Source organism: Pygocentrus nattereri, chromosome 19, assembly GCF_015220715.1.
Source record: "Pygocentrus nattereri isolate fPygNat1 chromosome 19, fPygNat1.pri, whole genome shotgun sequence".
NCBI lineage: Eukaryota > Metazoa > Chordata > Actinopteri > Characiformes > Serrasalmidae > Pygocentrus > Pygocentrus nattereri.
The window spans coordinates 33,352,636-33,367,983 of NC_051229.1; the positions used below are offsets into that span (position 1 = coordinate 33,352,636).

At 38.4% G+C, this 15,348-nt stretch overlaps 1 protein-coding gene and 1 long non-coding RNA gene across 5 annotated transcripts in view; one reads left to right on the top strand and one right to left on the bottom strand.

Moving 5' to 3' along the window:
• The window catches only part of nt5c3a (5'-nucleotidase, cytosolic IIIA), a 30,179-nt gene extending 17,181 nt beyond the window's left edge, over positions 1-12,998 (top strand). For 2 of the 4 annotated variants that reach the window (XM_017725766.2, XM_037531025.1), the window contains 8 exons: positions 6,996-7,094; positions 8,279-8,348; positions 8,452-8,498; positions 8,593-8,678; positions 9,478-9,567; positions 10,508-10,670; positions 11,292-11,492; positions 12,701-12,998. In XM_017725766.2, coding sequence (XP_017581255.1) covers positions 6,996-7,094; positions 8,279-8,348; positions 8,452-8,498; positions 8,593-8,678; positions 9,478-9,567; positions 10,508-10,670; positions 11,292-11,492; positions 12,701-12,802 — 858 coding nt within the window. In that variant the 3' untranslated portion in view covers positions 12,803-12,998. Of the gene's footprint in view, positions 1-3,802; positions 3,961-5,971; positions 6,127-6,995; positions 7,095-8,278; positions 8,349-8,451; positions 8,499-8,592; positions 8,679-9,477; positions 9,568-10,507; positions 10,671-11,291; positions 11,493-12,700 lie in introns of those variants that run through there. The other 2 variants (XM_017725765.2, XM_017725764.2) reach the window with 2 other exon arrangements.
• Positions 836-5,971, bottom strand: LOC108444547. Its single transcript, XR_001859241.2, has 3 exons — positions 5,805-5,971; positions 1,939-2,058; positions 836-1,290 (listed from the first exon to the last, which is right to left on the bottom strand). It is a non-coding gene; the product is annotated as an uncharacterized LOC108444547 (long non-coding RNA).
• Positions 12,999-15,348: the final 2,350 nt, after the last annotated feature.

A 15,348-nucleotide genomic window follows, 5' to 3' on the forward strand; every position in this document is an offset into this window, starting at 1 on the left:
TAGACCTCATGTGGCTGGAGTGTGTCAGCAGTTCCTGCAAGATGAAGGCATTGAAGCTATGGACTGGCCCGCCCGTTCCCCAGACCTGAATCCGATTGAGCACATCTGGGACATCATGTCTCGCTCCATCCACCAACGCCATGTTGCACCACAGACTGTCCAGGAGTTGGCGAATGCTTTAGTCCAGGTCTGGGAGAAGATCCCTCAGGAGACCATCTGCCACCTCATCAGGAGCATGCCCAGGCGTTGTAGGGAGGTCATACAGGCACGTGGAGGCCACACACAATACTGAGCCTCATTTTGAGTTGTTTTAAGGACATTATATCAAAGTTGGATCAGCCTGTAGTGTATTTTTCCACTTTAATTTTGTGTGTGACTCCAAATCCAGGCCTCCATTGGTTAATACATTTGATTTCCATTGACTGGAGCCTTTGTCCCCTGTTCACTGTTCATTTGGCCTCAGCTGACCTTCGGCCTCTGACAGGGATGGCTGTAATGATTATTTACTAGGAATTAGTGGGCAGTTTACTAGAACTCATAGCTAATAGCCAGAAGGATGTGTTTTTGTCTTTTTATGTTGAATTGGAGTATTTTGTGACCAGCAATATTTAAAGTTTCCTGAAAGAAGTGAAATAAATGCTGAATCCTGTTTTATATTTATATATGCATATCACTGTTGTCAGAAAAAAAACTCCAAAATGGAAACTTTACAGGAGAAGGAAAAAACATACTTTACTGTTAATGTACGTTAAAGGAACCAGACTTTTTTCCAAGTCGTTTTAGGCCATTTCTTTTGGTCCATTCATCATGAAATTTACAGAAAATATAAAGGGCAACAGGTGATTTCAAATTATGTCAAAACCTGAAAAACAACAAAAATTGAGATCCAAGGTTTTTCTTCCGACAGCAATAACATGGCTTGACATACGTTATGGCTTGCTGATCAAAGAGGGTGCCAACTTTTCTGGTGTTGCGTTTGGTGGTTAGATGCTGCTAGACAGTCCTTCTAATGACCATTGTCCTCAGTAAATGCTTTGAATGGGTTTTTTAGGCATTTAGTGCTTTAGCCTGTACTTCAGTATCGCTGTTACCACAAAAGTCAATGGAACAGATCTCTTCTGCTTTGGCCTTGTGGAGACTATGGAGGCTGAAATTCAGCATGATAACGAAAGGCATGCCTCAGCACTGGAGCTGTGGAATGCACTCTGCTGGAAACCAGGTCAGCAAGCATCGGCATGGGCGTCTCAGCCTTCTAATTGTGTACTGGAGGCCTAGCTGTGCTCTGTGCAGCTGAAAAAGTCGAGAGAGGCATTGTTCTAACTTGCACTTGTGCTTAAATGTTATAGCTGACATGACCATAAAGTAAACTGTGTGCCTAGTGGTACCTAGAGTTTCACTGATTGAGGGGTGTCTTTACTCCGGTAGCTAGGGGTGGGCAATGTGACTTAAATTTAATATCACAACACATGAAGGCACTTTTACTTTACACTTTTCAGTCAAGATTACTATGTTTATACATTTTTGTTTTATTGAGGTTTGATTATGCACAAATCAGCAGAAAAACAGTAGCAAATGATTTTACCACAGTACTTTTTACAAAGTAAAATCCCTTTACCTGTGAACCTTAAAATCACCGTAATGCACACCCACGAATGTCGTATTGGTTTTAGAAAACAGTGACAACATAAAATATGATAAAATGAGATCAAATATGCAATACATTTCAGTAAATAATTTAAATAATAATGTATTTGATAAGAAATAAAGTTCATTTGGAGCATAGTCTTGTGGGCAAGCAAACATGAACTGCTAATGGAGGACAAAGAGTTTGATCACCCATCATTTTACATTGCAATTTTTTTCATATAATAATGAAAACATCATTAAATTCCAGTGTTTAATTTATAAACCATTGCCTTATAAGTAGTTTTTGCTCACCAAATTATTACTGCAAGGATGCTTTTTTTCTGCTAGCACCTCATTGCAACTTCCTGTGTTGTGTTAGCTTCAAGCTAACGGTGCCACACATTCGTTGAATGAGTGCTGCTTAAGGCAGATCTAGAAACAAAGAAAACAATTATTCAAAGCATGCAATATATTCAGGTAACATTCTTCCCTTTTTATATTGCAGTTTTACACAGTCTCATTCAGTCAATACTCAATTCAAAGTCTGTGAACATTGACGACAGAGAAGTATAGCCTGTTAGCTACCATTTAGCCTGTTTATCTGCTATGTTTTAGCTTAGTTAACAGGAAAATAAGTTGTCAGCTCCTCCGTTTCAACAAAACTTAATGCTTACTTCATGTATCAGTGGTCCACATGAACTTCATAGCAGTCCATTCACAGCACAGTGGTTTTTAATGGGCAGTAATACAAAATTAATTTGTTACATGGTCATAAGTGTATAAAAGTATTTGATCAGCTTAGCCAGTCAGATTTTAGGACCAGGATCTTTTATTGTCCACATTTTACATCCACACATCCAATAATGGTGTAATGGTTCAATGTTCTCATGATACCTATGATGCACTCATGAAAACATATTGTCATATAGTTTGCCATATTACCCTTCATGGACATGGATATTTCTACTCAAACCCCTGTTTGGGTTGTTTTATTAATGATTGAAGTAGTTTAATCTCCGTTTCATGGAGTTACATAAGGATGTAGGACAAAACGAAGCAGTTTCTCTGTGGAATAAAACCCATTGGGAAATGTTTGCTATAACTAAATTTGCTTAGAAAGCTAGGACATCAGTTAGGAAATGTTTGATAGGTGAAAACTCTTTGTGTGTTCATGACTTGAACATTTGTAGGATTCAGCAGAATCAAATACAGCTTAACCTCTGAAGTTAACTCATTGAACCATGACCCTCTGACCCTGGCGTTCTGCAAACGTTCAATGCGCACACATCAGACTGAGTAATTCCTCCGGGAGAACATCAGTGTTGATAAAAAGGGAGGAGACTTTCAGACCTGATTATTTTAAAGCTGAAGACTGAGCTTTATGAAGCCAGACATGCTGAGCAGGACTGTAGACCGGTCTTGGTGAATCACTCAGCCAAAGTAATAGACTGATGTTTCAGTACGCAAATAGAGCGGCCTGTTTTTTGCCCTTTGTTAAAAACTGCCGTGTGTTTCCAAATAGGCTGCTCTATGGGCCTTAGTAGGCTGAAAAGCCTGAACTGCACTTTATAGGGCAAAATCATAAATTACTCTATTTGTCAGTAGGCAAAAATGATAGGTTGCACTGCATGTTTTCACCTATCAAAGTATGTTTTAGGTAGGATATAATAAACTGCTCTATGTAATAAACCAAAGGATTAATCTACTCTGTTCCAAAAGATCAAAAAGATCGGCTGCTGTGTATATATATATATATATATATATACATATAATAAACAGAGCAGTTTCAGTACACCAAAACAATTTGCTACTCTATGTATTCTAGTACCTAATAATAATAATAATGATATTAATAATAATATAATATACAGCTCTATGTTTCATTAAGCTAAATATAGTAAGCTGTTCTGCCTGCTTTATTACATATTGGACTAGGGTTTCCTAGACCAGTAATAATATAGCTCTTTCCAAGAATCCTTATTTTTGGATTTCAGTAGGCCTTGACTGACCTTTACTCCCCAGGCCTGCTACCATTATGCTGTCTTTATGCCTGCTTTCATGGTAATATGCCGTGTATTGCTTTGTGCTGTTAAAGTGTGTGTGTGTGTGTGTGTGTGTGTGTGTGTGTGTGTGTGTGTATATCTGTGTGTGTATGTGTGTGTGTGTGTGTGTGTGTGTGTGTGTATGTTTCACGGGCCTCTCAGAAGGGGTGGGGATTATCTTTAATCTATTTTGGGGCTACACCCTCTGTGGCCGGTCTATATAAGCCTGCGTTTGACAGGTGGAATTTTCTTCCCTTGTTTTTCATGAAGCTGTGAGGACTCGACCGGAGAGGTAAGCTGTAAATCAGCCTGATGGTGACAGGGAGAACATAAGCAGATAGTGCTCTGCTAATAGGATTCTGTGTGAAGGGGCAAAGGGCTTGTTGGAATATTCAAACAGATTGTTGTGTTTGTTTGAACATATTTGCATAGTACAGTCATTTCTGAGTGCTTGCTAAGCCTCTGAGTGCATTGATGGCATAAGCATATTAAACATAAAGCATTTCTTTATGATTGTATGTGAAGAATGCACTGAGCCTTTCCATGCAGTTTAAATCCACTTATGTAAGGTTGGAAGTCTTAATTACATTATGTAAAGCAAGTGTATCTCCTTACAAACAAACTGAGGGCTTGAAGGAGAGAGGCCGTCCTGTCTGAGTCCTATAAGCAAATTAAACGGAATAGGCTTTCAGAAATGTCCAGCACATTTTGTTTAAAGAAATTCTCCCATCATTTTCATGGATTATTCTGGTTTTTACTATGTTAATCAGGGTTCACATCTCCCTGAAGGATCTACTGGAGTTTCTAGAGCTTTTATTTATCCTTACCTGTGTTGTAACTCTATTACAATGTTACAAATATAAAGTTTGAGTGCCCCGGGTAAGTGAACGCAATCGTCTACAGTCAACAAGCAAAAATTAGTGCTTTTAACTTGTTGGAATAAATAAAAGCAAAATTTTTAGTTTTATTTATTTTCCCCAATATGTTAAATTGAGATAATAAACCTTCGCTGTGCGTTACATTCTGTGTTTTGTTAATGTTTACTTATCTTCACTTAGAAAACCAGCAAAACGTAATTTGACCAGGGGTGCACAAACTTTTGCATAGCTTGACTCAACCAGTGGTTTGTGTGTTGTTTATTTAAGATAATTCACTTTATCTGACAAATAAACCAATCTTTAATAGAAAAAGTCACCTACACCTAAATCAGGTAAATCAAATTTAGCGTAATTTAGCTTTAGAGCCGTTTGTGACTAGTTTATTTGTTTACTTGTTGTTTATGAACATAAACTCAGGTTAAGGTCACTCTCTCGTTTGGTCTCAAAATATTCCTACTCTGATTACAAGCAGGAATGTTTGGGCCAGGGACATCAGAGTATTTTTAAGCCTGAAGCTTTGAGCTCTTCCACAGCACCCCAAGCTGGGCCGGGTATTGAAATTCAATATTTTTATTATTTTGTCGAACTGCCTTCAGTATTACTGAGTATTTAGAAATCACAGAGCATTCAATACCAAATTTGAACATCTAGGCCTCACTATATAAGCAGACTTGTTCCAAAATCTAGACTACTGATTGGCTGTCTAAGACTCCGAATGTGTCTTCTTAATGGTGCTTTTTGGATAGTCTACAATCTGTAGGCCACACTCACAGTTTGTAAAGATCTTCAAGACCGCCATAGTGAATCGTGAATGAAATAAAGCCACTGGAAGAAACTTGAGGTTGAAGTTGGCTTCTAATTTGAATTTCCTGTTCCACCTTAAATGGTACAGCAATGGCTACACCATTTAAGGTGGAATGGGATATTCAAATCAGAAGATGGTGAATCCAACTTTAGCTTCAGAAACTGAAACAGACACAGTGCTTATGGACCAGAGCAGATGTTTAGCCGTGTGAACATTTTCATTTTTATTGTGTATTTTATTCCATAATAACCATTTATAATAATATTACATAGACATTTTTTATAGAAATGCTCACAAAATATTATGATAATCTCCCTACAATCTAATAAATGTACTCCAACACTTGTTTTCTGTCATTCATTTTACCAGCTGGTATAGGAAATGACCTAAAATTCTAACATACTGTTCATGTGTAAGTTGCCTTGGACTGAAAAAGCTTTCAAAGGTGGTTACCTGTGCTGTACTGCAGTCATGTCCCTCCACCATGGGCTTTGCATGGTGCTCCTGTCCACTCGGACCCTGTGGCAGGCGTTTAGGAGTGACCAAGCTGCCTGCGAGCCCAGGGTTTGTTTGGGTTCTCCTGTCTTATGGAACAGGCCAAACAGCTGCTGCCGCTTGATGCCTGTGTGTGTGTGTGCTTGTGTGTTTAGTGCTGTTTCATGTTTCTGTTTAGTCCAATAACAGCCCCTTTCATGCCCCCCCTTCTCTACAGTGAGTGTCATGTATCAGCCTTAGGCCAGTGCCACAGTGATGTCTGCATTGCATCATGGAAAAGGCAAGGCTGCTGTCCATTTTAGGGTGCAAACTGGCATTAAACTGGCATTTGTATTGGAGTTTACATTACCATTCAAAAGTGTGGAATTACTGCTATCATTAATATACAAGCAGCTTTCTTGCATAAAGTTGTTCTAATATGATACTCATACTGTACAATGTCACAGGTTTCATATAGCCCAAAATGATATCAAGAGCATATGATATCATAAAATAAAGGAAGATTTCACTGTTTTTAAAGGTTAATGCATAATTAAGCTGTCAACATGTATACAGAGTCATTTATAGTGGTTTGGTATGAAATGTTCTGTTCTAGAGAAACTTGAGTCAGAGTTGTTCACAGTGGTGGTGATAAGAACCAGATGTCAACCTCTAAAAAGCCCCCTCACAGAACGTTGATACGGAACATATTTTTTTTTCAGATTTATTATTTCACTGGTGATTTTTGTAGTAAATAAAATTACTATATTTGTGTTTTAGATGTTGTGACCCCTATTTCCTATCACCACCACTGTAAAGACATGAAAGGCTGCATGTTTCACTAGAATGAACCATTTCACATCAAACCACACCGAATGACTCTGTTTAACATCTAAGCAATTGAATTATACAGATTTTTAGAAAAATCAGTGGAAGTCCTCTTTGACATTCTGAATACCTTTCATTTTAAGGGTGGCAATCAAATTTTGAGACAGATAACTAGACTAGAGCAACTAGAATTAGAGCAAGTTGAAGTCTACAATGTGTAAGTTAGTATTTTTACAGTAACCACAAGTGATTCCAAACTTTTGGCCTGGTTCTCTACGTAATATATGAATGTATGTAGTTCATCCTTTCCTGATTCCTGTCTAATGTGTGTGATGCCCACAGATGCCAGAGTTTGAGAAGAGCACGGTCCATATCAGAGACCCTGACAGGGTGGAGCGGATAATCTGCAGTATGATCCAGGGAGGGGCCTCCAAACTACAGGTACAGAGAGAGATCAGACTCAAACAGCTACACGCTGGACGTCCCACAGTCAGACAGTCTGATTTGGATTACAGTGGTGGACGATATACTATCTATACTTATATACAGCAATACTTATTTTTAATGTTGGTGGGATTGATAGATCAGATTTTCTGGATGCATCAGATTGTGTTAAAAGAACAGATTAAAATGCTGAAAAATAGTAATATTGGAACAGCAATTGTTGCTTTAAAAAAAAAACATCTCAGAAATATCAGTGTTTTGATACTTGATGACATTGGGAGATTTCTTTGGAGATTATTTTGCATGTATCTCTCTACCATGAATCGATTTCAAATATATATATTTAGGGCAAATGCTTATTTCAAAACTGCTGTCCCAGCCCTCAGGCTGTGTATTTGCAACTGTATCATGTAATAACTTTTTGTGAGAAAGCTGTTAAAGTTAAAACTATTACCACTGTGAACAGTTCTGAGAGTAAGTTTCTCTAGAGTGAAGCATTTGACATCAAACTACTCTGATCTTAATGATTACATTATGCAGGAATTTGAAGTCCAGTTAAAACATTGTCACGGTTTACAATGTTTCGGCATAATGTAGCAGCACTTAGGAAGCATTTATTAATGCTAACTTGACCCTCTACTCTATGCATTATAAGAGCAACGTAAAAAAAAATCTATTCACTTTTCTTGCATAAAATAGTCTTCAGTTTATTTTTTCAGACCTGGTTATTAAATTCAATAACATTAAAAATAATAATAATAATATTGATAATGTGTGCAGGGGTCCTTTTGGAGTATGTTGCCTTGAGGCAACATTGTGTAATAGTGGGAAGAAATGATTCGGAGCCGTATTCCCTGAAGAGGTGAGACGTGGCTTGTGACTGGCAAAATCCATTCCACTGTTGCACAGTGTTGCTTCTAGGCAACAAACATATTTTGGCAAAATAAAGTATAAAAAGAGGTTTAAACAGATAGTATGACCAATCACGTGCTTGCTGTTGATGTACTTAAACTCTTGCCTTTATTGTTAACCTTATCGTTGTCTTTAAATATATACAATGCTATTTGTTGCTCTGAGGCAACATCGTGTAATAGCGGGGTAAACATTACCCAGTAACAGAAGGCTCTTAAGAGAGTTAACAAAGAGAGTGCTCTTACTTATCACCCCTTTCTTTCTTTCAGATCATCACAGATTTTGACATGACGTTAAGCAAATTTGCAATCAATGGAAAACGTTGCCCCACGTGCCACAGTAAGCCCCACTGGAATCTTGATGAGTTTAAATAATCAATGAATGCATTGAAAACACAGTGATGGCTGAGTAGCACTTAATCAGCCTCGTTTGTCTTCTACAGACATCATTGACAACTGTAAGCTGGTCACAGAAGAGTGTAGGAAAAAGGTAAGCTGTCCTTCACCGTGTTTACTTGCTAAACTTTGAGTTGTTTAAATGTATAAGTATAAAATACATTTATATTGAAATTGTATTTCACCAGCTGCTTCAATTGAAAGAGACCTACTATCCCATTGAGATAGACCCACATCTGACCATGGAGGAGAAGTACCCATTCATGGTGGAGTGGTGAGTGCACGCATTTGATTTCATACCCATACACACGGTAGGGCGGCATAATGAAGACAAAATACCAGATTTACAATTATGATTGTGATCTATTGTAGTAAATCTTTCAGTATGTTAAAAACACAGTGGTGAATCAGCAATGTCACATGGTTAAACACTGGCCTGCATTATTTTGACTAAATTAATTTACTTTTCTTAATGTAATTAAGTATTTTGATCAATCAAAACCCACAGAAACACTCACCTAGAACTGTGTTGCTCACCACACACAGCAAATCTTGTTGTGCATGTTGCGGCTTTCAGGAATATCAGTGAGGCTGGTCAAATAGGCTTTGAATACTCAGTGACTCTGAATATCTGAGTACTCAGATATTCATTTTGAATCCATGCTTAAAAGCAATACTTATGTTTCATAATCAACCACAGTTATGAGTATGTTTGTTACTGCAGTTCAAAAAGAAATCCAGTAGGTGGCTGGATTCCATATATTTAGCGTGACTGATCTATCTGGCTGAGGCCAGGAGTTCTGAAACTGGCACACCTGGCAGGCCACCTTTTTTGCTTGATCCCAGTTCCAAACACAGTGGGTTTGTGTAAAATGTGGATTGTATGGGGGGCCTTAGAGCTAGTTTGAGGATTACTGTGACTTAAAAAAAGACAAACTTCTCAAATACTACCAGCGTAGATCAGTATTAGACAAGAGTAGTATTGCAATAACCATTATCAAACCAGTATATTGTGCAGCACTAATATGTGCATTGTTTAACATGAACTGCTTCCTTTCTGGTGTTTCTCTCAGGTATTTTAAGTCCCACTCATTACTGGTGGAGCAGCGGTTACAGAGAGAGAAACTACCTGAGGTTGTGAGAGAATCAGATGTTAGCCTGCGGTACGATTTTCATTATTCTGTCACTTCTCATAATTGAATTTTCCATGTTTGAATTTATGTAGTCAGTTCAGCTCTGAATCCTATCCATCCATCCATTATCTAAGCCGCTTCTCCGTCAGGGTCGGGGGGGGGGGTGCTGGAGCCTATCCCAGCAGTCTTCGGGCGGAAGGCAGGATACACCCTGGACAGGTCACCAGTCCATCGCAGGGCAGACAGACAGACACAGACAGTCACTCACACACTCACACCTAGGGGCAATTTAGCATGTCCAATTGGCCTGACTGCATGTCTTTGGACTGTGGGAGGAAACCGGAGAACCCGGAGGAAACCCACGCAGACACGGGGAGAACATGCAAACTCCACACAGAGAGGGCCGCCCGGCCAGGGAATCGAACCCAGGCCCTCCTTGCTGTGAGGCAACAGCGCTACCCACCACGCCACCGTGCTGCCCGCTCTGAATCCCTTAACCTCTTAAAGTTTAGTTAAAGAAGGCAACATATTAGTTGTGTAGTAGTAACTGAACTATTCATAGTAGTTACTGCATAATAGGTATTAGGATGAATGGCTGGATAGTAAGATTTGTTTATCTGTTGCAACCATACATGTTCTAAAATTGCGTTTACATGTTGGCGGCAAATAAACTATGGAATACTAGATATTCCATTGGCTGCGATGGAAAAACTGCCAACATAAAGGTTAATGCCAATGTTTGCCTGACTTCATGATGCTTTTGGTTGTTTACTGTACTGACCTTTTTTAATGCCAACATGTAAGTTCAGTATTATGGTTATTTACTGGCAACAACCACTATAATTACAGCTTAATATGCATTTGTCTTTAGTCAGGGTTGCAGTACTGGCCTTCTCATAATCAAGGTCAGTTCATGTGCTTGTCTTCCATAACGTTCCCAGTTCATAGTATGTATGAATATCTGTGGCAGGGAGGGGTACGAGCAGTTCTTTGACCGGCTGCATCAGCACAGCGTTCCTGTGTTCATCTTCTCGGCGGGCCTGGGGGACGTGCTGGAGGAGATCATCAGACAAGCTGGAGTTTACCACCCCAACATCAAGGTCGTCTCCAATTTCATGGACTTTGACGAGAATGTGAGTATCAAGGACTTGCAGAGATGGTCTCTTTGACTTTGTTTCGTCTTCGTAAAGATATGTTTGCTCAAAGATGGGGCAAACATACATGCCCTCAGGGCCAGCTTCTCAAACCCGGATTAAGCTTTTAGACTCTTTTCCTTGATAAATCATCATTGTTACAGTCTAATCCCAGACTAGGCGAAGTCTTTTCCAGTAAACTGACTCTTATTAACTCTTAACCTAGACTAAAAGAAATTTCCATTGCTGATTCACCATTGAGACTGCAGTTTACACCAAAATTTGACCTTAATTCATATCCAGGAAACCCTTAGAATTAAGGGATTAAGCCTAGTTCTGGACTACTCTTTCCTTTCTGACCCTTAAAGTTTACGACAGTTGTATAACATGCCACAAATCATATGCAGTGATATGCAAAAGTTTAGGTGCCCCTGGTCAAAAGATATGGCACATTCTATATTTTGTGTTTTTTGTTGTTGTTGTTGTTGTTTAATATGTTAAATTTAGCTGGTTGTAATTTAGCCAATAGTAGCTGACAGTGTAATTCACCTCAAGCCAGAGCAGCTGAGATGTAGGCTGCAGTTTGTGTGCTGACTGTAAGGGGTCACTCTTGTTCTGCAGGGCATTCTGAAAGGTTTTAAAGGAGAGCTGATCCATGTGTACAACAAGCACGATGGTGCACTGAGGAACACGGAGTACTTCAAACAGCTGAAGGATAACGGCAACATCATCCTCCTTGGAGACTCGCTGGGAGACCTCACTATGGCCGACGGTGTTCCAAACGTAGAGAACATGCTTAAAATTGGCTTTCTCAATGATAAGGTAACTGCTTATTCCAGCTGATTGTGGTCTGCTTTGTTGAACTGGACAGTTATGCTGTTTCTTTAGAAATGATAGTTCTGATCAGGGGGATGTTTGGCCTGTTTTAAGGGTGTACAGTACTATGCAAAAGTCTGGAACCATCATTTATTTATTCACATAATTTCTAGTCAAAACAGACATCAAATATGAGTAATTCGTTTTTTTAGTGTCATGGTAAAAAGCAGAAAACGTATTTAACAGAAAAATACACGGAAGCTTCAACAACTAAATATAACACGTTTTATTTTTTAGTGTGTCCACTCTTTCATTTTTATTACAGCTTCCATCCTTTTCAGAGAAGAAATCTGCAGGGATATTTTTCCATACATCTGAAGTTCAGTCTTAGAAGTTGGTTGTATTTTCTGCTTCTCACAAACCAATTCCAAGCACATTCAATCATGTTGAGGTCTGGACTCTGAGGTGGACAGTCCATTGTTCAGCTTCTTTCTTTGACGTTCTTCTTGATCAGCTACACATCCTTTCAGACCCATAGCACTGAGTCGTCTTCTCACAGTGGAATTATGGACAGAAGCACCTGTGGATGTTTTCAGATCTGAAGCAGCTTGATTTTCTCCTCTCTCTCAGAGATGAAAGCTTTAAGTGCTGCTTATCTGATGGGGACCGTTTTGGTGTCTACCAGGTCTTCCACAGTTGTTAGGAGTACCAATTTTTCTTTATCCTTTAATAATTTTTTGAAATTCAGGTTTGGACATTTCTGTGTTTTCATTAATTTTCCTTTGACATTCCTTATGCAAGTTGATTATCTTGTATCTAATCTCCTCAGAAATTTCTCCTGAAAAACAAATAACTTGTACTGAATGGCACTTTTCTTGGAAATGAAATATATAAAGGGTGGTCTGACTTTTGCACTGTACTTTTTGTACTACAGTACCAAATATAATGATAATCAAACCATTTCACAGCCTGGTGATACAGCCTCCCTGTGGTGTTCCAAAGAAATAATACAATTCAATTAAAAGTCCAAATATTGCATGTGATGAAATGATATAAATGCGCATTACTACTTTTTACACGTTTAACTATATTTTAAGAATAATGCTGCAGTATAAAGTAAAACAAAGGTACTTTTGGTTGCTCGTGTTGCAACAGGATAATATCCCATAACTAGTTCTGATGTACTTTTGTTAAAATATCTTTTGTCCACACAGGTGGAGGAGTGCTTGGAGAAATACATGGACTCTTATGATATTGTTCTGGTGAAGGATGAAACCCTTGAAGTGCCCAATTCCATTTTACAGAAGATTTTATGACTCTGTAGTACCGGGTCTCTTGCAGCCCCCAGTGGAAAGACTCACAGCCACTTGTTACTGGATCACCAGTCACTGGGCTAACACCAGCTCTGTGGGCCACCTGCCACCTCTCACACATGCACACAAGCCACACACACCACTCACCATGATCTTTTAATATCACGTTTTCTCTTCATAATGAACTTTTTGAAACCTCCGTCATGTCTATGCCTTTGTCTGGTTTGGGTCGTATTCCATTACTTTTACCTTAGACAAATGAAAACCAAACATATATATATATAATATATATATATATACATATATATATATATATATACACACACACACACACACACACACACACACATATATCGCTGTTGTTGGATCAAAACCTCCAAAATGGTAACTTTACAGAAGAAAAAAAAACATACTTTTAATGTAAGTCAATGGAACCAGACTTCCTATACTATACTTATATATATATATATGAAGTGAAATAATTCAATTTGCACATTCTTCTAAATGTTAATGTTCCTTATTTTTGATATTGTAAGGTTTGTATTCAGTGTATAAAGTTTGCAATAATGAATGGCATGGTGATGTCATTAACCCAAGCCTGGCTAGCAATTCAGCAGCACTGGATTTTTTTTTTTTCTTGTAAATGCTGTTATAGGAGTCATTCTCTGGTAAGACTCTAGGGCCTACCATGATGTCTAGGTTTACATCTGTCAGTATGGTTGATACATGAGAGTCATTGATATTATCCCATAGCAATATAACGTTTTGAAGAAAAACAGTAATGAATGTATTGTGGATTTTTACTTTTACTGCAAAGAAAAGCTTCATGTTGAGATGCAAACTTTGGCCTGTTTTTCGGTGTTGGTATTTCTACTACCTCTGAAAGGAGCAGTTCATCTAAAAATGCTAACATATCGAATTAAGCTTTTATTAGAAATTATTATTATTAGAAATGTAAGCACTTTTCGGTGAGCTGTTCCTTCAAACGATCTCCTGTGAGGTGGATTTGCCTGTATCTGTTTGACTTGCACTTAAAGTTGTCTTTTAAGTTTTGAGACCTGTTGTATATGTGCTGCTAACTTGCATGTTGCCTTTTTTTTCTCCATGAAATGAAGTGAAAGGGAGAAACAGTATGTCAATAAACGCAGGCAATAATGACAAACACTTTTTTGTTAATGGTATGGATGCTGTGTTTTTAAATATGGAAAACAGGATTGGAACAAAATCTTGCGTCCAAAAAAAAGATAAGGTTGCAGCAGAAGGAAAAATCTTTTAAAGTTAATTGACAAGATTCAGACATAATTTTTGTCACAACATTTTGACAGAGTCAATGCCAGCATTTCCATATGTGTACAAAGATAAACAGCAAAAATGAAGATTTTTAAGGACACAGTTTTGTTCTGACATCAACAATGTGTACCTATTACTGTGCCCTTTAAAAGCATAACCTTTAGCGTTTAGCTTGACTTTCATTTAATTAATTTTCTTGGGAATGGGTTATATCTGCCTACTGCCCACTTTACATACACTTTACTTTTCATTATATGCCTACAGGCTTTTTTACTTTTTCTTCTTCTAATAGTGAGTTTAAAGGGTAACCCCAGTTTCCAGGAGATGTTATCATTAAAAAAGAGAAGAATTAGAGTAGTGTTTCAGATCAGTCATTTAAAGTGATCAGTCATTTAAAGTGAATACTTGTTTTATTGTTTATCAGGTACCAAGTAATTTGTGCCACATTTTAAATAAGGGAAGCCATTATGAGAATTTGGCTGTTTGTTCCTTTTGCCACCATAGGGGCAAATGCTAAACTTTTGCCCCTCTGCACTGTGATAGAACCTGAATGAAGACCTTGGCTCACGCCACTTTTGGAGCTTGCAGCTTGGTTCTTTGAAAGGATAAAGGTCCTTAATGCTGTTCATAAATAACTGCTTTCCAGCCAAGTAAAATTTACAGGAAGTTCACCACACACACACACACACACACACACACACACACACACACACACACACACACACACTCAAACTAGAATGTGCAAAAGCACACACACAAAAAGAAAATACACTGAGCCTTCAAGAATACAGTACGTTTCCCTGTGAGCTCTTAACCGCCAAGTCACATCTTGGTGCACAGCATAAACAAAATAACAAAATCAAAATAAACAACAAATACATAAATAGTTCCCTTTAAGTCATTGTGAATAAAATTAGCATTTTATGATTCCTCTTTGCATTCCAAGTTGATTTAATAATCCCTGTTGGTTTTCAAGCACCCCTTATTGTCAGAGATCAGTGTACAGCTGACATCTTCCCTGTATGTTGAGGTTCTGTGTTGTTCAGAGGCCAGTTAACACTACCACTCCTTGATCCATGCCAAGAGCTGCTCACGATGTCTCTCACATGCAGACTAGAGGTGACACGAGTAGTTCCCTCTGACGAGTATTCCTAGGAATGCACTGAGGGCTCTGCTACTCAGTCTGTGCAGGGTGAGGTGGAGATCAAAGGCTATGGTTGTCTGTCCCACCGCCCTGACCAACTGTAACATCAGGTCAT